Consider the following 23,762-nt stretch of genomic DNA (forward strand, 5'->3'; position numbering starts at 1 on the left):
TAGAACATTCAAGATAAAATGAAGTACAAACAGCAACCCGGAAGAAATCCAGCCCTGTGATACACAAATTCACACCAGTTAGTCAGGATCATATGCTCCAGAAAGCAGAATTAATTTGTTTTTTAAACCATGGATTAAGGAGTAATAATCAGATGGAGGAATGTGTTTATTTTAACACTTTGCATTGCAATGTCAGCTAAAAATAGAAGTGAGCAAGAAAGCCATCTGAAGGAGGCTGTAATTCCTGAAGAACAGTGGCAGATCTGGTCAGTGCACCCAGTTTTACCAAACTGGGAATGATTTTGGTGAAATCCAAGGCGTTTGAGATGAGCTCCAGCAGGTACCAGACTGCATTGTGATGTAAATGACTTATTCAGGAGTAGGAGCAAAGCAGCTGCCATGCTCAGCTGCTGTACCTCCCATGAATAGAGCAGATGCTAGATGGTTTTCCTCTTTTGCTTTTCAAGAGCTAATGCCACTGGAACAAATGCTGGGAATTTATGTGGATTTTTGGTGCTTAGTCCTGGCTTTGAATTCAACAGAAGATCACTGAAGCTCCTTCAGAACTGGCCCAGGTGAAGCTACAATGGGTGCTCTTAGCCCCTTTAAATCAAGCACCCATTTAAGTGCTTCTTTGGATTGGAACCAAAGTTTGTACAAGTTCTGACCTTAAGATGGAAGTGCTGAACTGTTTCATAGCAGCAGGGTGAACATTCCAAATGTGACCCGTTCTCCACGTGCCTTCCTTGTAGGGTACATTTAGTAGTGATCAAGAAACAGTTGCCTAACACGTCCTTGATGGAAGGGTTTACACACCTACACTGTGATTTAGGTTTACAAAACACTGGCACTTTAATTGGAGATTTAATGAAACATCTGAATTGGAAATTACATGTTAACACTGCTTTTTATTTTCTTGCATTTTTCAAGCTGCCTTAAGTTTGGATTTAATGCTCACTTTGACACACAGACTGACAGCTGGGTTTCTTTTTAGGTATGATCAAAGATTTTGTGTCTTCAAGAGACTTTGGTGCTCTAACTCATTTGGCTCTCATCAATGCAATCTACTTTAAAGGCAACTGGAAGTCACAGTTCAGGCCTGAAAATACCAGAACTTTTTCTTTCACTAAAGATGATGAAAGTGAAGTGCAAATTCCAATGATGTACCAACAGGGAGAGTTCTACTACGGTGAGTTAGACCTTCAGCAATTTAGAGCTACTAAATCTTCACTTAATGGGTTTGTTGCAGTAATATCCATTTGTATTGTTGTCTTTTCTCCCACCTAGAATTTTTAATGTGCTGTTTGCCCAAAGAAGGGACTCAGAGTTTGTTTTTTTCCTCCTAATGTGTGTATTATAACTGGTAGCAACATTTATAATGACTTGCTTGGTGCCACAGGGTGGATTTCAGAATGTTTATCCATTGGATTTAAGTTCTTTGCAATTCTTGAGCTAGTTCTGCTTATCACAAAAATATTTTTCTTGTGCTGTGCTAAACATTCAAATGAGTAATGTTTGCTCTTTACTGTTGGACTGGTATAATAGAGGTTCTTTGAACTGCAGAACTAATGATCATTTTTAGTTGGAGCTTGAGCTCCAAGTGGGTTCTGAAATGTCTGGCAGCATTTTGCTCAGTCTCATCACTGAAAAATCCTCTCTCCTGAATAAAAAACTCTGCCCATTTCCCTGAAAGTCTCAGCAGCCTTAAATTTTAGGCTCTTCTCTGCCTAACCACTGAAAGTTATGTCCCAGAAGTGTGATTATCTACAAACAGTGTGATAGCTTGAGCTTGTATTCTTTAAGAAATCAAATGTAGGCCTGAAATTCTGTGATGAAGGAACCAATTTTCTATAAAATTTTATATACAATGAAGAGGGTCATTTTAAGTTCCAGTATCTAGTAAATACACAAAAGACAAAGGAAAATATTTCTAATGGGGGTTTTGTTTTCCTCCTCTAGGAGAGTTCAGTGATGGCTCCAACGAAGCAGGAGGGATCTACCAGGTCCTGGAAATCCCCTATGAGGGGGATGAGATCAGCATGATGATTGTCCTTTCCAGGCAGGAGGTTCCCCTGGCCACACTGGAGCCCCTGGTCAAGGCCTCCTTGATTAATGAATGGGCTAACTCTGTGAAGAAGCAAAAAGTGGAGGTGTATTTGCCAAGGTGAGAGCGTGCTCCCAGGTCCTGGAAGGGGGAATTGCATCCCCACTGATGGAGGAGCAGGGTAGGGAGCCCTTGAACTGTCCTGCTCAAGCCTGGAGTGATGCAGCAGCCACAGGAGGGTGGGTCTGGGCATGCAGGGCAGGGTGAGGGTTGTTTCAACAGTTGCATCCCTTTCAGAGAGGGGAGAGCTCTCCAGAAAAGAGAGTTCCCTCATCAGGAGCACATCCACCCAGAATGATGCTGAGAGTCGTGCAGAGCTCATTATGGACGAGTTCCATTTAGACAGGAGCCACAGAAATATTGGAAGTCTGAGCTACCAAATGTTTCATTTAGGTGTTAATTAGGTTTCTATGTGGTGCTATTTTCAGAACTTCTAGTGGTGTGTGTCTGTGCAGATACCAATATTGAGTGTTGAGGGGTAATTCCAGTCAATTTTGGTTTTTTTCCCGGCTGTAAGAAGTGCTGCTTTTCCTCCTTAGGGCAGCAAAGAATAACAAGACATCAGTACCAGAAGGGCTGAAATTTGTGTCAGTCCATTTGCAGACACAGGCTGTGTGCTCAGGGTAGATTTGCCCACATAGACCATTTGGGTCTTTCCTGGAATCCTACTTCATCCACCTTCAGATATTTCTGCTGCCTGTGCTCTGCCTGGCTTGGTAACAGAGTTGTTTACTACTAAATGTCACTAATAATGTACAGCTGGATCACACTGTCCTTCAAGTGATTCATGATGATTTCATGGAAGTGTTTATGTAACAATAGAGCCCATCTCTGAGAGGAATCACTTCCACTTCTTCTATTTTTGTGGCACTGTGCAGTGGGTACGTGGCTGCAGAAAAAATAAACTTGAGCGAATCCTTAAATCATTAAAACAGTTCTTTGATTTCAGGTGACTTGGAGATCTGAGCTTGTTCCATTTCACAGGTTCAGGCTCCCTGAGCTCCCTTCCAAAGCAGAGACCACTGTCCTGGAGCTGAGCACAATAAACAAGGCCAGCCAGGATAAATCAGGTTGAGATGGACTGGTGCTGTCAGCATGCCCTGATCCCAAGCTGAGATGGAATCCACTTCTCTGTGGAGCTTAAGGGCAGAGTGCTGAGGGTCCAGCAGCTTTCTGGGGCTGGTTTTCAGTCCCCTTAGTAAGAGTTTCTCTCTGATTTTAAGCCCCAGTTCCTCTGAGGAAGCAGGAGGAGCAGCAAAGAGCTGCATTGCAGGTTTTACACAGACTGAACCTGCTGCACTCTGTTCCTGGGATTTATTTCTTGTTTGTTTTCTCTTGGAGCTTCAGGTCCCAGAGGTCTCAAAGTCCACTAAGACACATGGGAGGGGATTTTTCTCTTAGGCTGCTTTTCCTAGGTGTGAATGAGAAGAGAAATCTGAGGATTCTTCCATCCTTAAGCTTTCCTCCTGTACCTGGGACAGCAGCCTGTGCACCAAGTGCTGAAGTTGGGCATTTTTCTCTCCAAGAATTCCTGGAGTGGGAGATCCACAACAGGTTATGGAGATCCTCCATTGATTATGGAGAAAATCTGTAAAAACCAGCTTCCATATTGAAGTATCTTGGGTATCTGATCACATGAATGGCATTGAAAACAATTATGTTTATGACTTGGATTCGGTTTGTATTGGTGATTTGGGGTTTTGTTTGCAGACACTCCAGGGTTCTCTGGAGCCAGGTTCTCACGTGGGAATTTGAGGCCTGGGGTTTGTGTGATCATAAAATGTCCTTATTTATTCTGCCTTCAGGCTGCTTGGCTCTTATCCAAGCACCTCAAAGAATGGGATAAACACCTGCAAACTCAGGTTATACAGTGGCAAACACATGCTAATCACCCTCAGTGTTTTCAGACTACAAAAGATAACTATCCTGGGCCCGCCCGGAATTCTGTGTAGGAATTCTGCAGTCTCCTTACAAAAAATCCTGAAATTAATTGCATGCTCCCAAGGTGTTGGATTTCCATTAGGGATTCAGAGGTGATCTACAGGATTTTGTCAATGCTCTAAATAAACACTTCATAAATATTTGATGCTGTGACTCAGAAAGGCATGTTATGAAATGTGGCCTCCAGGCTCTGTCCACTGAGAAATTGAAAGCAGCACTGGAATAAAATTAAATTTTTATATCTTGAGAGATGCTATCCAATTATAAAGTGAACATTTTTTAAACTTATACATTTGTAATGGGACTGAATGACTTGCCAAAGCAGAGTTAATCACAACTTTGCAATTTCTGTCTGCATTATCTGTGTGCAAATGAAATTGTGTATTATTCCTCTTAATGGCAAAGGAGAGATTTGTACAGAATGGTTAAATTATACTTCCTCATTTTCATTTCCAAATCATTGTTTCCAGCTTAACCCAGACTAAAATGATCAACATTTTAATCCACTTTTTTGCATAGGAGTGAAACAGACCATGAATCTAATTTACAAAGCTGTCTCTCCAACATAAATTACTTGAAGAGCATGGGAGGAACTGGTACCTAATAGTGGTGCTACTGTTTGCAGATCCTCTCTTCAGGATTGTTTCAGTGTGCCCAAATCCCTGTAACCTTTTTTGTGTATTTAAAATAGCTTTAAAATCTTTAGATGGTGCCAAAATGATAAGTGGTGTTAGCTGAAGGTTGTTCTCTTTAAAAGAAAAAACGGCAAGCACAAAAACCATCCCACAAAACCCAATAAAAATCCAAAAAATGAAAAGCAAAATGAAAAAAAAGTTTTTGAGATTTCTGGTTTTACTTTTTAACCTGCTGTCTCAAGTCCCCTTTTGGTGAAGAATGGGCCAGTGCTGGTTGTCCTTGAGACACAAGCCCAGAAGAGGCACAAAACTCCACTGGAACACAAGTCCTGCACATTCAGCCCTGGAAGGAAGGATCTTCCCAGAGAAAAACCCACAACCTGCTTTGCTTCCCCTGCAGCTGAATGGGGTGTTTTTTGCCTGGTTTTGCTGTTAGTGGGGTTTTTGTGTTCTCTGGCTTGTTTGTTTTCAGTGTATTAAATCCTGGAGGCTGCTCTAGCACCTGGGGACAAGCTGGCTGAAATTCCAGCCAGGATGCTGGAACTGATAGCAGCTGGCACTGCAGCCTGGGTGCCAACAGTGCCTCAGTCCCCAGGGCCTGTTCTCCAAGTGATGCCTCAGGTTCTGGCTTTTCTATGTTTCAGGTTCTGTGCTGCTTTAGTGTGCAGTTCTGAGCTTCACATCAGGGCATGGTGAGCTCTGTGCACAGAGCAGGGAGACAAAACAATTCCTGCTCCAGCTGGGCACCAAGGACAAATGATCCCAATCTCAGCCCAGGAGCACAAACCCCGTGGGCTGCAGAGAGAAAAACAAGCAGGGTGGGACTGCAGGGGCTGCAGTGGGATTGGACACTGAACTGCAATGTGCACATGGAGCAGAGCTGAGCCCAGGGAGAGACCCCGGCAGCGCTCGTGCATTTTGGGGCCATTTGGGTTCATCCTGGGGGCAGCCCTGGCTGGGCTCTGCTGCTGCCCAAGGGGGATCCATGGAGGAGATCCTTTGAATCCATCCCTGCTTTATTCTGGAACTCTGGCCAGCCTCTGCTCTAGGGCAGCCTGCACATGGCATCACCAGCAGGAATATTGATGTCAGGCACTGCAGCCATTCCTCTGCCTGTCCTGCAGGATTGCTCCCTTAGAACCAATCTGAAAACCTGGAGCTGTCTTGCTTTGGCTCACTCAGAACCCTCAGGAATTTTTGAAATGCTGGCGTTTGGGATGAATCACTCCAGGCTGCAGTTCCCTTCTCCTGCATGAGCAGACCTTATACCTTCATCCTCCTTGGCTCTTAAGCACCTAAAAATCACAGAAAATTCAGGGTTGCATGACACTATAGAGGATGAACACATCTTTTTCTCTTTCTTAAAAGGCTGTAAAATAGAAGAAAGATGGCCTGATATAGAATGTTAATGCTTAACTACAGAATGTCAGTGACATAAATGCATCATTTTATTCTAATGCTTGTGCAAGTTTTAAATTTCATAGAAATGTCCTGATTCTCTGCTGAAATCTCCAGAGACTTGCTGGTTTCTCTACTTAATCTTCTCTTCAGTGTCTGTTTCTTCGATTTCTCTTTGTGGTTTTTAAAGCTCTCAGTTGCTACTGTTCCATGATTTTTGATACTGAAGTATTTAAATCAGTATTTTCAGAGTGTTTTTAGCATCAGGAGCACCTAAGAGATGGTGGAGGAAATAAAAAATGACCATCTGGTTCATGATATGCAACAAACAGTGCAAATAACCAAGTGTCAGTGTATGGTGGAGCTCAGCGTTGCCAGAGTCTGGGGAATGAGCTGGAGTGTCAGTTCTGTGCTCTGGGTTGTCAGCTTTGATTTTGAATATCATCCTCACTGTCTGTGAGGAGTGCACAGAAATCCAAATCTGACTGAGGGGTAACTCCTGCTGCATGTTTATGTCGAACTGCAGAGCCTGAAATTAAATTTCAGCCTGTGGAAGCTGCCCTGTTACTTTTGAGAAAAGGCTGGTCCTGATGTCAGCTGAAAGATTGGAAATCTCATTAATAATTGATCTGTAACTCTCCCTGCTTTTCAGAGCATGTGAGCAAAGAGGGGAGGTCTCTTTGGAGTGGGGTTTTACCACAAGACAAAACTCCAGGAAGGGAAGTAATGAGGTTTGTTTTCCTGAAGGGATCATTTGATATTTGTACAGCTGATGTGGTGGTTTTGGTCTGTTTTGTTGGTCACAAAAAGCAGGAGCTCACCTCTGTAGATGCTGGGCAGCCCCTCACTTTTCCAGCTGCCCAGGATTTGCCTTTCCAGAGCTTCCAGGCAGGGATGGAGCCTCCATCTCCAGTGGCGCTGCTGTCCTTCCCCCAGGCATTCCTTGCATTATAACCCATCTGTTTGCTTTCCCTTTCCTCAGATCCATGCTCAGTGAGCCTTTCCAGGTTTATCTTTTCCCTGAACCTCTCCCAAGGCTTCCTCTTGCTCAGTGAGCAGCAGCATCCTGTGCCACAGCTGCTTTCTGGGTCAGTTGCATCTCTGAGCAGATGGGTCTTTGCTGTCTAATGGTCCAGAGACTTAAACCCACCTCATTTCCATTTCTGTCTTATTCTTACTCTGCACTTGGAAAAAAGATGCTTTTTTGCAGTTATTGTTCTTATTTTTTACCTCAAAGTTCACTTTCCATGCAAACTTTACTTGCTACTTTCTTATCCTGATATTCCTTATAAATTTGATGCTGCTGGTTCCTACCTAAATAGAGTTGAAACCCTGATGCATTTAATGTTGGGGTGAAATAAAAACCACAAAGGGAAACAGCACTGAAACTCTCATAACATGTATTTTTAACAATCATTTGTATTCTCTGTAAAGTAGGTGCAGTTGGAAGTGATTTTCAGAATGTTTTAATGTAAATATAGTATAGAAGGAAATATTTTTGAGTTTATTTTCTGTGGAATTCTTTAACGTGCACAGAGAGGACCTCTGGACTGGACTAACTCTTGCATTGGGAATCAAGTCTCAACTCATCTTTTTTAAGTTTTTTACCAAAGCCTCTAAAGTTGTTGTGGACATGTTTTACAAGAGTGTTATGAGAGTGGAAGTGTTTTAGTTTTGGAGCCTAAAGGTCAGGGAAATTTGATTGAATGAGCAACTTGTAGAGTTGTTACCACAGTAACTGATGCAGAATCTGCCAGAACACCATGAGAAGCTTCTTCAGCACTTGGAAGTTTTGTTGGTCTCTTCTGATTCTTTTGAGAACTTGCAAGGCAATAAAACCACAAGAATCATTTCCTGTGGTTTTGTTCCATGCATGCCCTGGAGTTGCTCTGGACAGAGTGCATGGACACTGCTGGTGCCACCAGTGATTTATCAGTGCTGAGCTATCTCCAGATCCTATTTTAAGCCCTAAAATCATTCTCTGAATAATGATAATTCTGGATGATATCCATTCCACCCCAGATTTTTGGCTTCTAGTGGCATTTCTAAGTTCATTATGAAAGTAGATTATGTACTGGATATTTTTCAGGTTTGTGTAAGTGAGGAAGATCCACTTGACTGTTAGCCAGTTCTGTTTGATGTCCAGATGATTCTTTTTCAAGCTGCCAGGGCTGGTGCGTGCCAAGGTGTTGGACATCTCATCTCTCCATCAGCTGTGCCCTGCCCACAGCTCTGGGCCAGACTTTCCCTAGAAAAGAACATGTTGTTCTTCCATGGAGCTGGGGAGTTCAGTCCCAAAGAAGGAGATTGCCCACAAGCACATTTATTTGGTTCTAGCACTTCTGTGCCCCATCACCAAGGACTGAGCTCTGCCTGGGTCTGACTCAGTGGCTGCAGAAACCAGAACAAACCAGAGCAGCCTCCCACAGACCATGCTTTGTGCTGGGCAGCTCCAGCCAGCACATTGTAAATCACAAATAATTCATTGCTCAGTCTCCAGAGCACCCAGAACTCGCCCCTCACAAGGATTTTAGTCACTCTCCTGTGTCAGCCTCTACACATCTGGTATTTTCTGCTCGGGGCTGCCATTACTAATGTTTTTCTGCCACGTTTCTGTGTTTCTCCAGCTGTCCAGTCTCAGTCTGGCCATGCATAAAGGTCTTTTCTTTTTTGTTCTACTGACACTTTTACAATGGTTGAAAATCAGCTTGTAAATGGAACAAGCTTTTGCTTGTTTTCCACTGTCCCAGGTTGCCCAAAATGTTGCCCTCAGGACAGATCTCAGTTTGTCCTTCCAGCACACTAATCCAGCTTTTGCCAGGTTACCCTCAGTGCATTTACACTAACAACTATTTGTTTTCCCTCCTCTTTACTCACAATCAAAACCCAATTACAGTTGTGCCACCACACTAATTAGAAGCTGAATCAGCAGTGCTTTATATTCATATTCATAGCTGTTCTTTCTTATATTATCAAAGTGAAAATGGAGCATGTATCTTACTCCTCCTTTGCCAGCAGCTCTCTGGGAAGTTCTGCTGTCCTTTGCCTCATTTAATATTCTGTTCTGGTATCTGCACAATTAAATTCAGGTTTTAGAGAAAACCTCTTGTGTAAAAAGTAAGCATTTCCATTAGCTGCTGCATAATTTTGCTCTGCAGTTTTATGGGCAGGGGGCTGCACATACCATTAGCATATTTTTGATTGCTTCTGTATTAGGAAAAATCCAGCTGTGAGTAAACTCATTTGTTTATAAGCATTTTTGGAAGGTGTCACTAGCACTGGATCTCCTACTTTGCATTATTTATCTTGGTGTTTTCACCGAGAAAATTTAATCTTCTAATAACAGTAAGTAGTGCTTACATCTGGCTTTTTGTAATGTTCTCTTCCATTCTCCAGGTTCACAGTAGAACAGGAAATTGATCTGAAGGATGTCTGGAGAGGTCTGGGAATTACAGAGCTGTTCAGCAGCAGTGCTGACCTCACTGCCATGTCTGGTAAGAACTTCTTGTCTTGTCTCTCAAGGTAGATGAGGAATGCATTTTTCACCTGGGAAAGTTCACTCTGAGTGTTTCAGAACTGGGTCTCATCAGAGATGGAGACAAAGATCCCCTGCGAGAGGCAGATGCAGACTGGAGCAGTGCATGGCTGCAGTGCCTGGGTGGCAGGTGGGATTCACACCCCAGGGGGGTCACTCTGTGTCTCCAGTGCTCTTTGTCCCAGCATGAGGAGCACTGAGCTGTTGCACAGTTAATTCCTCTCCCCAGATACCTGCAAGCAGCACAGGAAGGAAGAGTTTGGAGAGAAAAGCAATTTAGTCACAAATGCCACCTGCATTTGACAGAAGATGAAATACCCAATACCTTTAAAAATCCACGTGGAAGTGAGATATTTATGCTTTTAATACCTCCTGAAGCTGTTCATGGAGTCACAGCATGGTTTGGGTTGGAAGAGACCTTAGAGGACATTTCATTGCACCCCTGCCATGGCAGGGACAGCTCCCACTGTCCCAGGCTGCTCCCAGCCCTGTCCAGCCTGGCCTTGGGCACTGCCAGGGATCCAGGGGCAGCCACAGCTCTGTACTGAAGTGGCACCTGTGTGATTTTGGGGTTTTTTTGGCTCCATGTGTTACTCCCCAGCCATCCAGCAGGTCCTTGGCTGGTGGCAAATCCCTGCTCTCCACAGTCTGACCCTGGGACAGTCACACCTCTGTGCCTTGGTCAAAGCACTGGTCACAATGCAAACCTCCCTCATTCCCAGGGGAATGTTCGTCATGTTCATGGCCTTTCATTTCTGCCAAGTTTGAAATATTCTTTATAGTCTGTCATGTAGCTTATTCCACTGGTTTGCCACCTTCACTTTTCCAGTGAAACTGAGGAAAAACTGGCTTTAGCTAATATGAAAAGGGTTGAAATAAATGAAAAACCCCTTCTTCAAAGAAACAGCATTTTTCTGAAGAAAAACACCTTCAATTTCTCTGCCAGCTCAAAGAAAAGTCAGCTTCCCTCTAAATTCTGGTCTATTTATAGGAAATTATTTACTTGAGAAAAAGCTCCAAGGAGAATGGAAAATGCACAGGGAACCACAAAGGCAGCACCTGGCTTTTATTTAGTTCCATGTAAAATTCATTTATATATCAGGGACATCTACTTTATCAAGAGGTTGGCAGCAAGAATCACGTGCTTGTGTCTTAATCCACGTGACTAATGATTTATTTAAAGTTTTGTATTTCTGACAGTTGTACCATACAAAATCAAAACACCACGTTCTGCCTGACTGAATTAACTCCTCTGCCATTTAAAGATTTACTTGTTATTTAAGTATAGAGCAGTTTGTAGAGAAAATTCATGAGTGTTAGTGTAGCTTTTCTGCTTTTCACTGAAAATAGGTTGCTCCACCTGGGTATGAAAATGTTATTTGTAAATTAAGAATGAAAAAAATGGTTTTGAAGTAATGTCTTTAATGAAAACCCCACAGATGATGCTGTCTAAATGAAGTTTTAAGTAATTAAAGTACAAAATACTTGCCTTCTTTCAAATTTTCATCATTTAAAATATGGATAGAGGAAGGGGAAATAAGTCATGAAATCAAATTGTTTAAAGCTGACTTTTACAGACACCTGAATGGGAGATCAGGAAATGGAAGTTGGAAGTTTATGTGCATCTCAGGGTCACCCCTCTGGAAAATCTGGCACTTCGTGAGGCCTTAAATGCAGATATTTCAACAAAATCTTTAACTGGACACTTAATTTAGGAAGCTATAAATCAACTTAAATAAATCAACTTAAATCTAAAGTGATTTTTGAGAAGTTTCATTGCATTTACAAATCCTCTCCTCCTGCTGTCCTGTTGCTCTGGCATTGCTGCCAGGAAAAGTCTCCTGCAATTTCAGCAGCAACCCAAATCCTGTCATCAGCTGCAGGCAGATTGGTGAGCTCAGCAAAATTCGCTGTGGCTTTAGTGGATATAAACCACATTGCAGGATTATTATTCAATATTCAGAATTTTTTTTTGCTGTTTCCCCTCAAACTGCAAACTGGACCCAGGAGGAGCAGCTTTAGCCTCTGGAATGTCTGGGCTCTGAGCAGCCAAAGGGAGGCGTTAATGCGGGTGCACTTTGCAAATGTTACTCCCTGGCAGAAATCAGGTTCTTTGACAATTGCCACAGGTGAGTAGGAGGACATTCCTGTTGGGCTGTCAGCTCCCCTGCTTTCTGACTCTCACTTTCAGAAAAGACTTTGACAGTATTTACTTGCGTCTGATTCCATCAGGTGTCCAAAATAATCTTGAAACAACCTCTGCTGTTTGAGATGTTGCCATTGTGACTTTATCACATCACATAAATTTGCTGCTTGAGTGTTTTAACACCACTGAAGGCTTAGCATTGAACTAATTTCAGTGCTAAAACTCCCCTTCTCCTTCAAATGGTTATAATATTTCTGGCTGTTTTATAGAGCCTTAAAAGCAGCTGCTTTTAATGCAAGGTGACCTGGGTGAGCAATGAAGGGATCTCAGTGACTTCCTTCACAATATGAAGTAGTTAGAAGAGCATCAGTCCAGTAAATAACTCTTGGAAGTCTTGACTGACATCCATATCATTTTTCTGGGACAGCCTAAGCAAGAAGAGCCAATAAACCCACATGGTATTTTTTAAAAAATGAGATTTGCAGAGCAGCCAGTTGGCAGCTGAGTGGGAGTTTGCAGACATATGGAGATAGTGACAAATGGAGTGTGGTGCCAGCAGAGTCGTGCTCATTAGGGGGCAGCTCCAGCTCCCTCCCACTCCCCAGAGGTCAGCCTTCCTGCACCAAGCTGAAACTTTGGCACCAGATCCCCAGGGGGCTTCCCTGAGATGTTCACAACCAAGCCAGGAAATCCAGGTTTTCTTATGGAAATGCACTTTTCAGAGGAGCTCCTGGAGAGAAATTAAGTGATGGGAGATGCTCAGGAGAGCCCCACCTTGTCCCCTGTGAAAGCCATGAGGGAAGGTGGATAATCCTGAGGAGATGGAGCAGGGATGGGACAGCCCCAGCCTGGAGCAAGGGAAAGGCTGCCTGAACTCTCAGGGACAACATTATGCTTTCACAGGAAAATAGATTCATTCACTGCAGGGAGAGATGAATGAGAAGGATGTGATAGTAGCAATATAAAGAGAAGAATCTAGAGACGGTAATTTGGGATGTGGAATTGCTCTTTTCATCATACAAGGACAGAGATGTCCAATGAAGTGAAAGGCAACAAATGGAAAACAAATAGAAAGTGCTTCTCTCGTGGAAAACTTAACCACGGGGATCTTTGCTGGATGTTCCTTGAGATTGGCAGGACTGAAAAAATGAAATTGCTCCAGAGCAATCAGAACTCTCTATACAGCACTGAAGAAAGGCACTCTGTGTTATAGGAACTTGGGTTAGGGTATAAGGCACATGCTGCTGAGAGGATATTTTCATTTGTAAGTGTGCTGCAGTTTTCATTTTCAGGGCTTTTGTACCTTCTCGTGGAGCAGCAATTCCATAGCTGGTGCAGTGGGCTGGGCTGACTGGGTGTATGGATCAGTGGCACTTTCTGTGTTCCTGTCAACTTAAAATACTGGTTTTAATATTCAATTCCCAAAACTTTTCACAAGTAGCAACCTTTTATACCTGATGGCAAATGGTAGCAGTGTTTGTGCTCTCAGAATTGTGAGCCCATCAGGTGCAGACCAATCTTCTGAGGTGCTATTTCTCATCAGGAATACACCTTGGACTTCCATAAACACCACCAAACTATGCAAAATAAAGCACTGGGAGCAAAAAACGGGGAATATTTTTGTGAGTATTACAGGGCACAGGATCAGGGTTCAGTACTGCAGTAAGAAAGAAGTGATTAAAATACATGATTAGGCTAAGTGGGTGATTCCCCACTTATTATGTTTTATTGAACATAAAAATGTGTTTGGATTTAAGATTTTTATTTAATGTTAAAGACAGGTGGGTGCTGCACGTGCCATGTTCTAAAGGAACAGGGTGGAAGCTCAGTCCCAGCTCTCAGGGCAGCCTTGCTGAAGGCTTGGGACTGAAGCCTAGACCTGGTACCAGTGTTGGCAGCCTGGTCTGTGTTTTACTGCACACAGTCCCTGAGGGGATGATTTGGGGCTTTTGTTGGTGTGATTGAAGTGCAGCAGCTGAACTGGGAGGTTTAATTCAGTGCTGAGTGTACAGAGCAGCAAATGAGCTCTGCTGGGGAAAGACTTTCCCAGCTGCTGCTCCTCCTGCCTTTGGCTTGCTGTGCTATTACAGCTACTGAGTATTCCAATGGAGCTGATCCTTCAGCATCCCACAAAAACCTGTGAGACATTCCCTGGCTTCAGCAGGCTGGGACTCAAATTAAAATATTGACAGAGAAGGATGGAACTGAAACAAGATTAAAAAAAAAACTAGCTCTGTGGTGGTTCTTGCAGTAAATGTTCCTCTTCAGCTTCTTGTAAATATAATAGAAGAAAGAAAAGACCTCATTTTTCCTGGAGGAAGCCTGTGCAGAAATGAAATTTTTTATGCCTATAATGCCATGATCTTTTTTTCCCACTAATTGTATTTAAAATCTTATGGCCAAGGGCTGTTTTTACCCTCTCTATATATATACTGTACTGGGCTCTGGGCAGTCCTGTTTTAATATCCATGGTATAGGAGAGCACTACAAATCTGAGTGAGGTAAACAGTGGTGTTAATGGGTATTGGCAGAAGGTGTTTTAATGCAATAAAGTTCTTCTCCTTCCCTGCCTGCTGCAGAAGGTGGATAATGGTGTTGGGGTTTTGGCAGTGTTTGGGGTGGGTTCTTTAAATGCTTCAATCTTATTGTTGAGCCACTTGAATTATGTTCCCCTTTCCTCTGCAGATAACAAGGAGCTTTACCTTGCAAAGGCATTTCACAAGGCATTTCTAGAAGTTAATGAGGAAGGATCAGAAGCTGCTGCTGCCTCAGGTACCTGACTGAAAAGCAAAATTAAATCAAATGTCTGGGTATTCTGTGCTAATTAATTTTTTACAACTGATTTGCTGTACAGCCAGGAAAGCTGAATAGCAGCATGGAGACACAGCAGAGCAAGTGTGCTGCTTGCAGAAGAGAATTCTGAAAATCAGAAGTGTTGGCACTTTTGTAACATGTTTTACCAAGAGTTTTGAGCATCCTGTGAAAAATCTCTATTTTCTGATTGTCAGGAGAGTACAGTCTGCAATTTATGTTTCCTTCATGAAACTTGAGCATTCATCATTTTTCACCTGCTAATTGAGATGGTCAGAGGCATTTGATCCAGCAGAGTTAGAAGGAGATGAGGGTGGTTGTGGCAGCTGCATTTTAATAAACTCATGTCCAGAAAAACAAGGTGGGAAGTGCTGAATGCACAACCAGAGCTGTCCCCTGTCAGTGCTGGGGGCTGGTGCTTGGTTTACAGATTGTCACATGAAAATAAGTTACATTTGTTGCCCATATGTGTCATTAGGTGATTTCTAATTGCCTCTACTTTGCCAATCTTTGAGGAAAGGAAGAATTGCTTGCCAGGTCTGGGTTGAATTGTGCCCAGCTGTCTCTGTGGACATGCTCCAGTCTTTGTGAAGAGTGGAGTGAAAATTCAGAAGTAAATGAAACACTAGGAATTAGAAACAATATCCTGGAGAAATCCATGCACCTCCAAATAAAAATAACAAAGGGCCAAATTCTGCCTGATTCACAGCTAATTTTACCTTCAGCTCTGCAATATTTAAAAGTACCAGCCAAAAGCTGCAGGATCAGCCCATTTAATTTTTGCAATTTCCCTGGTTATTGAGGGCTCCCTTTCCCTCTGCACTGTGTGAAACAGGTGAGCAGAGCTGGTTGATGCAGTGCACTTCCCCCTGAGAGTGAGCAGGACTCACAACTCCTCTGAAGGTTCTGCGTCTTAAAATTTATATGCTGCTCCCTCAGCCTGGGAAATTGCAGCACTCTGCATTGTTAATCATCCTTAAAGCCAGAGTAGGCAATTACTCTGCAGGTCTCTTTCCTTTTCAGTGAATATTTTCCTGCTGTTTTTGGTGTTGAGTGTGGGGCTTCAGGGGCTGCACAAAGTGAAGAGCAGGAGAAGGGGCAGAGCTGTTTGACAAGTTGCCTGTGTTCTGTTTCCTCTAGGAATGATTGCCATCAGCAGAATGGCAGTGCTCTATCCCCAGGTCATCGTGGACCATCCCTTCTTCTTTTTGGTCAGAAATAGAAGAACAGGTGAGAATGTTGCAGACTTCTGAGTTTTTCACAGCACGTCCTCAAGCAGTCAAAGGAAAATTGCAAGTTTTGACCAGTGGACTGGGCTTGTATTGTGGATTTCCCTTAGTTTGTTTTCAAATACCCAGTATTGAAAGACTCACCTTTTCCATGGGCCTGAATCTTCCTCCAGATAAAACACCAACATCTGACATAACCCTGAAAAACACTCACAAAAAAAAAAAATTTCCACCATTTCTGTTGTGAGAACAGTGTTACTGCTCTGGGTATCCATAATCATTGCACTCCCTGAGAGCTTGGCTGCAGTCAGCCCAGTGAAATGTGTTCCCAGTACCAAATGATTTGCATAATGGAGGGACATTACAGCTGGGAATAATTCTGTTGTGCTCTCCAGTGGCAGGTGAGGGATGAGAGCAGCACTCACCAGCAGAAGGGGCAAGGATTAAGTAATTCCTGAGTCTGGTATTTGTAATTTGCTGTAATGATGTGGATGTGACTGGGTGATAAAACATTGCTGTGCACCCACAGGGTTTTTATGGATCTGCTTAGGGAGAGTCACTTGTGGGACTTCATTCCCACAAATTCCATCCCAGCTGAAAGCAGGCCAGCAAGGCAGGATACAACTCTTAGGAGATTTTTAACCACAATAAAATTGAATATTATTGCTGTTGTAGACACATTAGAAAGAAAATATATGTGGAGAAGGGTGTCTGGCCTTTATTGCTACTCAATATCCAGAAATCTCCCCAAAAAGAAAAGTTCAAATCAGGACAGAGTGGAACTTGGTCACTTTGGGGCAGTTCTTAAAATTGCAGAACCCTTGTTGCATGTGGAAAGAGGAGCTGCCAACAACTGTAGCTACAGCCTCAAAGCCTGTTACTAATGCAGAAATCTGGGGTTGGAAATCTTGAAAAACTGCTGTTGGTTGTCCTTCCTCTCCAGACAAGCCCAGGTGCTCAGGTTTGGTTGCTGTCTTCTCACAGGGCTCCTGAGCCATTTCCTGTACCGCGTCCTGAGACATTTGTTCCTGTAACAAGCACACAGCACAGCCCTAGGGCTCATTGTTGGTATTCATCATCTGAAATCCTCAGCTTCTCCTGCTTCTGACACCTTTCCCTCCTCTCCCTTTCCCCACAGGCACCGTGTTGTTCATGGGAAGGGTAATGCACCCCGAGGCAATGAATTCCAGTGGCCACGACTTTGAAAAGCTTTAACTGCCACCAGCTACCAGAAGGAGGAGATAAGCACATAAAGTTTGAAGTTAATATATTTAAGGTTTGCTGTGTTTTCCCCCCAAGACACTGTTTCAAAACGCTTTTGGATCTAACTGTGTGCAAGTCAGTTCCCAGAGGAAAGCTTACAGTATTAAAGTAATGGTTCTGTTTCTGTCATTGTGATTGCTGTGTCCTTAAAATAAAGTTGTGTACATGTCAACAATTGTTTCTTGTTCTAGTGAGTTGTAAAGCAGAAAACTGCAAATCCATTATTTGTAATTTTTTTACAGTCCAAAGACTGACTTGATCAATGAGCCAGGAGCAGATTGTGTGCAGCTCTGGAAAATGCAAATGGCAAAAGCTTGGTGGGCATTTCTAGAGCTGAAGAAGGCCCTGTGGACACTGTGATCTCACCTGTCCCTGGCAGAGCAGGCACATCACAGCTGTGGTGCACTGCTCGAGCAGAGAAAACGGAGCCAGCTGAGCCCAGTGGATTTGATTCTTGCCTGTGGTAGACTTTGTGTGAACTGTCCCACGTGATTCTCAAGTGCTGCTTTTCTGGACGCTCCTGCATGTGGCTGCCACTGCCCCCCTAAGTGTTGATGCCAATAAAACCCGACCGATCGCATGGATGTCCGAGACCTGCCAGTGTAGAAAGCTCTGTGTGTGACTGAAGTAAAGGAGTTCACTAGTAATGCCATTTGTGTGGACATATTTTTTCTCCCCCCACAGCACTCTTCAGTGTCTCATTTCAGGGCTCTAGAATGTTCTTTCTCAAAAAACAAAAAAACAATCCCTACCCTTGATTTTAAGTATCTTAACTTGATTTTAAGTATCTTAAAATGTTCGGTTCATAAATAAATATCTAAAGGAACAACATCATCCTTTTAATTTCCTAACTTTTCCTTGAGAACAGACTGGCAGCGAGGAGAATGACACCTAGCACAAGGAAATATTAGCAGGGAAATTAGTTGCTGTTTCCATTTGGAAGAGGAGCAGTACCCACTGTCAGCAGAAAAACATGTAATTATTTCCTCCCTCATTGTGCAAAATGCAAAAAGAGCAGGGGTTATTAAAAAGGTGAGAGAGAATAGGAGAAAAAGAGGGAGGAGCTCTTTTGAAACAGATCATAAATACAAACCTTTGGATAATAAATGGGTTTTTCTCAGTCAATAGGAGTTTTCTCTGGAATTCTATGGGAACAAATGCATTTTGGCTGAAGTGCAGTTACAGGCTTCCCTGGCAATCACTCACTTCAGAGCAGCAGAGATACTGCTCCCAAAGTTATTGATGCAAGGAGGACTTCCAAAATCTGACACATTGTTCACTCTTTCTCTACTGCTGGTGCAGCTCCTGCGGGTCAGACCAGGACGTGAGGGATGTTCTCTGTGCAGCCTGGGAATGCTCCCTTGGAAAAAAGGGCTTTGGAATACATTTCCAGCCCTGCCCCCTGGAATTGTTTCACAAATGGGGTTCCTGAGTGTGTTGCTGGTGCTTATTACCTTGCTGTATTATAGTCTGGATTTGGTAAGGCAGCTTTTGTATTCAAATTTAGATGAAAATGGTAATTTTAGCTTTGTGTAGCTAAAAGTGTTATGCTGGGGAGGAAAGGGGAGTGCTGCTCAGGAGGAACAGGGGCTAATTTTACAAAGAACTGCCTCACTGCAGGTAAAATGAGCTTTGGTGTGAGTTACACAAGGACTGGTTCTCAGATTTAAATAACTCTGTGGACATCCCCTCAAGTCTGTACAAGTCACCATATGCTGAGGATCTCCTGTGGGTTATCTTAGGGGAAACTGGTTTTTAAGCTTTTGAACATTTTGAACACTTTTTAGGCTATTTTTGTGACTGAAAAAGACATGAGAAGCCTTCAGTAGTGTTTATTTTCAGTCCATCAAAAGTTCTTCCTGACAAGTTTTGCCTTTTCTTTGTATCAGTTCCTTGCAACATTCCTTACTAAGGGAAGGGCTGAAAACAGATTGGAGCGAAAGCTTTGAATTTTGGAAGGACAGCTGCAGGCAGAAGTATTTATAGAGGATATCAGGCAAATGCACTGAATGCCCCTGCAGCTGGATTGAGAAAAACTACAATGGAATAATGCAGAATCACAAATTGCAAATCAAACTCCCAGGATTGCCTGAGTGGGCACACAGGAGAACCAGCAGGAACAGAAATGCAAACACTTGTGATTTCACTTGCTGCTCTCCCAGGCCTTACAGATTCAAAATAACATTTTTCTGTTTCTTACAATTGAGAATTACCTGGTTTGCAGCAACATGAATTGATTTATTTCCATAGTTCTCAGTAGTAATAATATCTGAAGTATTGTTGCCAGTGCATAGGTATATGGATGCTGTTCCATGATGGTTTTTACTCCAGATTTTGTATAATGTTCCTTTCAAAGGTGCCACTGCTTTTTCACTACAAAACTAGCAAAATCATTTTGGTTTTTAGCCTCCTTTTTTTGGTAGGGTCAATTTGTCAGTTGTAGCTCATCTATGAGCTTAGGTGTGTAGCCTTCAAGTGAAAACTGTTTTGTGTTGGAGGTTCTATCAGAAAACCAATCAGTGACACTTCTGTAATTGGGCTGACGGAGTGACCCAAGTGTGTCAGAGCTGAGGTCCTGCTCAGTGCAGCTGGAATTGAGTTGCCTGATGGGATCCTTTCCCTTGCACACATGCTGGAGCCCAGGTGGGAATGCTTTCCAGAGCTGCTCTTGGAAAGGTTTTCCCCAAGAATCCCTTCAGCAGTGGTGCTACTACTGAAAATGGATTTATTTGGCTGCTAGGATCTCATTTGTACGTGACCTTGAGCACCTGAGGGGTTTTGTAGAGTCTGTATTCAACCAAAATTTGTCATGTTGTGGGAGTTAGAATGGGTTTGTTGCTGTTCCAAGCATGAATTTTCATTCTCCTTCCACAGGCTCTGATAGTGGCAGAGTGAGCTTCTGTATCTGTGTGTGGCAATAAAGGACATGAGATTCTGAAAGAAATAAGGTCTTGGTGTTACACCAGAGACAAACCCAAACTTAGTCAAGGCTCTTGTGGCTAATTTTTATTTGTCAGTGGTGGACAGAAGAAGAAACCACAAGATGTCACTCTATCCTAAGGAGCTGAGAAGGACTTTCCTTTTGACAGGAATCCTGTGGGAGTGTTGCAAAGCTGGATATCCTGAGCAGAGCTCAGGCACAGGTAGATCTCAGCACAGTCAACGGGAGATGCTGAGTTTGGAGCATCATTAGCCCCTGTTCCTGGGATTAATAATCACAGATGGAGGGAACAAAACCCCAGATACCTGCTTTGTGTTGCAAACCTCACTCTGACCTTGGTGAGGGGTTGCTGGAGGGAGTTCATCGCTCCCCGGGGAATTTTTATCCTGCATGATGCCCCGTGTGCTTGGTGTGAAATGGCAGCAATGGGTTGTTCTTTAACCTGTCCCATGAACAGCCCCAGAGCTGTGCTGGCATTATTTCACTGCTGCAACAGGACCCAGAAATTCTTTTCTGCAAGAGGGAAATAACTGGGATTGACTCATTGATGTGCTGTTCTCTTTTGTTTGTCTCTTAAGTTTCCCCCTTCCCTCTCTGCCTTACAGCCTCTGGAATTCCTGCCCGAGCAGATTCCCTGGCACAGTGAGGCTCCACCACTGTCAGGGCTGCTCCCTGCCTGGGGAGGAGGCAATATTGTTCCTAAAATAACAAATGGTGTTTACAAGCCCATTCTTGAGCTGTTCCTGTCCCTTTATTGGGCAATGTTTGCTTTTTGGAAAACAGGAAAGCATGGATTAGAGAGATGGATGAGGCAGCCCCAATCCCAGCGCAGGCAGGAGGAGAGCAGTGCCTTGCTGACTCGGATAACAGCAGCAAGGAGCTGCCTTCCCTCCTGAGCTGCTCTGCATCCCCTGGCACAGCTGGGGAGGGGCTCTGGGTTGATTTAGCTGGGAAAACTGTCTGGATTTCCCAAGGATCAGGGCTCCAGACAGACAGACAGGCTCTGGCTGCTCGCTGGGACCTCTGGTAGCTGCTCCAGCAGCTTCTGGGGTTTCCAGCTGGGCAGGCTGAGGGCTGTGAAACCAAGTTCCACATGAGAAACCATCCTCAATGCACATGGGGGATACTTTGGAACTCATTAAGGCTCCGTGCCTGTGGCCCCCTCCACAAGGGCTTCTCAAATGACATTCCTTTCATACAGCACTGCCTTCCAACAGCATCCACAGGAAGATGGTTTTCATTTTACAGCACTAATTAGAGGCCCAAGTCATGGGCCAGTTGCTGTGGGCATGAGGCAGGCAGAATGAAAAGCTGGGCAGAAGTGAGGGATGGCAATGCAGCTGGAACTGCAGCTTGCAGACAGCAGTCAGGGCTGGGGCTGCGAGGGATGCCAGGCAGGCAGGTCATGCAGAAGGTGGAAAAGATAAATGTGTGAGCCCAGATACAGATATTGATTGGAAAATCCTGGGTCTGCTAGGAGCTGGCTGAGGAAAGCATTGGGATTGTTCCTGCAGCTCAGGAATTGAGCCCATTGCCTGGGTGTTTATCTTCTCAGGCACGCTGAACCACAATAGGAATGATGTCTCAGATATCAGCCAGGCTTTGCTGGTAACAAGGTGTTTTACTGCTCTCATAAACACACACCCTCCCTGGGGAAGAGCGATCTGTTTGGACAAACTGAGGGAAGATTCCTGCAGGAAAACTATTCTGTGTTTGTGCAGAAATGCTTTATAAGTAAGGGAAGAGATACAGAGGAAATCTGGGTTGTGTCTAAATCATGTTTGTAATGTTCTCATTAAGGGGTTGGAATTGCCTGTGGAAAAAGATGAGCTTCAACCTTTCCTTCAAGTATTCCAGTGCTACCAAAGGAGTTTGAAGCCAGTCACAGTTTTTCACTCTTTTACTCTTTGTTAAAAGTCATGTTTTGAACCAAAACTGGAATCCTTGCAGGTGGTAACTGGGTGGTAATTTTGCCTGAACAGAGTGAATGAAATATGTTAAACTTGATAAGAATTAAAGATATCAGAAAGACTGCCCTGAGACCTGTAAGGATCATGCTCTGGGCAATGCCAAATCTCACTGGTCACCAGCAGTGTGGCACAAAAAAGTCTGTTTATTTGGGGCTTTTGTCACTGTATTTTGTAAACGTTTGTTTCTAAAGGCAACAGCCAAAAAGTCAGCAAAGCTTAACACAGGAATAATAACAATTCTGGAGTTTATTACAAGACAAATTCTGGTCTCAAAATTCTTTGTCTCTGCTGGGGAATGTTCTCCTTGGGCCAGCTGCAGCCTGGGGTCAGCAGTGTGCAGGGACAGGCATTTTGCAGGAGCAGGACCATGTAAAGCTCTGCTGCCAGCTCCAAGCCAGGGATGTGTCTTCATCAGCTGAGCTGCTTTTGGCAGGACACCTGGAACGAGCTCAGCTTCAGGGTCTGCTCCAACCCAAACCATTCTGAGATTCTGTGATTCTATTAAAGCCCTCAGCAAAATCCAGAGAGGTAAAAGAGGCCAGTTCTGCTGCTGCTGCCTGGTTTTCATCTGTCTGCATTGATTTTTCCTTCACAGAATTTTCTCCTTGGTCTCTACAAAAAGAAATTCAGAGACAGTGTGCTCCAGTTTATAAGCTCACTTCAGATTTTTTGATCAGAAATCATTTGTGGATCATCCCAGTATTTCAGAGCCAGTCTCACTGCTGCAGTTCCATGGGGAGCAAGGTGACCAGGCTGACTGGAGTGATTAAATTAATTTATTTTCTTGTGTCATTCCACATTTAATGTGCATATCCTTATAGATAAAAGTGTTCTGAGGAGGTGAGCTCTTAATTACTGAATCTGAGCACGTGTGGGACAGAGAGTTTGGAACCATGAGCAGAAGAGCCTTGTGTCAGCCTTACAGAAAGGCAGGGATGTCACCAGCTCTGGTGAGCACATCCAGCCACATCATCCTGAGGGACAGATGCAGTGAGCTCTGAGCAGGAATTAGGGAATGTCTGGTTCCATAGCCTTAAATGCTTCAATTGAGCAGACAATCTTGTAGTGTCAGAGCAAAGAGCATCACCAGAAAAAGCTACATTGTCATCTGCAGCCTGTTCCAAATCCCTTTGTGGTCCATCATCAAAAGATTGTCATTGCTTCAGGCAGCTCTGGAGCCTGTGCAGGTTTCTCTCAGGCCATGCCCTGAACCCTGAGTTCAGAGCACTGGCAAACCTGGCTGGGGGTTTTTGTGACTAGAAAAATATTGTATAATTTGCCCAATTTGCAAAAATTACTTTAGAACACTTACCTGAAAAGATGAAATGGGCTTCTAATCACAGTGTTTCCACAGAAAAGAAAATGGTGAAGACTGTACACATGCAAGATGTAGAATTTAGAAAATTGCATTTTGTCTGTGTACACACGCACTCATTAAATGTGGATGCATTATGGGAACCACAAATCCTGTTATTATTTTGCTATTAAAAGTAAGCAAAACCTGAGCTATTACCGCATGAAACCATGAGATAATTCAAAATAATGAAGCCACTCTGTGCCTCTTGCTTTAGAGGCTGGAGGGCTTTTCCATGGTAAAGGATGCCTGGAATAAAAAGGGAAGGGAATAAAAAGGTTCTTTCCCACCTCCCTTTCTCAGTCACTGGGTTCCTCTCCTTCAGTGCCCCAAGTTAAATGAGGAATCCTGGCCTCTGGAAACTGATGGCAGCAAATCCCTCTGCCTGTGGAATTCACAGGGAATTCAGCAAGTTAATAGGAGCAGACGGATGGA

At 43.6% G+C, this 23,762-nt stretch overlaps 1 protein-coding gene across 1 annotated transcript in view; it reads left to right on the forward strand.

Annotated features, from left to right (window-relative positions):
* Positions 1 to 17,709, forward strand: part of SERPINI1 (serpin family I member 1) — a 44,273-nt gene extending 26,564 nt beyond the window's left edge. The window contains exons 4-9 of the mRNA XM_064385183.1: positions 995 to 1,189; positions 1,960 to 2,164; positions 9,475 to 9,572; positions 14,445 to 14,531; positions 15,711 to 15,800; positions 16,938 to 17,709. Of these exons, the coding sequence (XP_064241253.1) occupies positions 995 to 1,189; positions 1,960 to 2,164; positions 9,475 to 9,572; positions 14,445 to 14,531; positions 15,711 to 15,800; positions 16,938 to 17,014 (752 nt within the window). The 3' untranslated portion in view covers positions 17,015 to 17,709. The remainder of the gene's footprint in view (positions 1 to 994; positions 1,190 to 1,959; positions 2,165 to 9,474; positions 9,573 to 14,444; positions 14,532 to 15,710; positions 15,801 to 16,937) is intronic.
* Positions 17,710 to 23,762: the final 6,053 nt, after the last annotated feature.

This window comes from Passer domesticus, chromosome 11, assembly GCF_036417665.1.
Source record: "Passer domesticus isolate bPasDom1 chromosome 11, bPasDom1.hap1, whole genome shotgun sequence".
Classification (NCBI taxonomy): Eukaryota; Metazoa; Chordata; class Aves; order Passeriformes; family Passeridae; genus Passer; species Passer domesticus.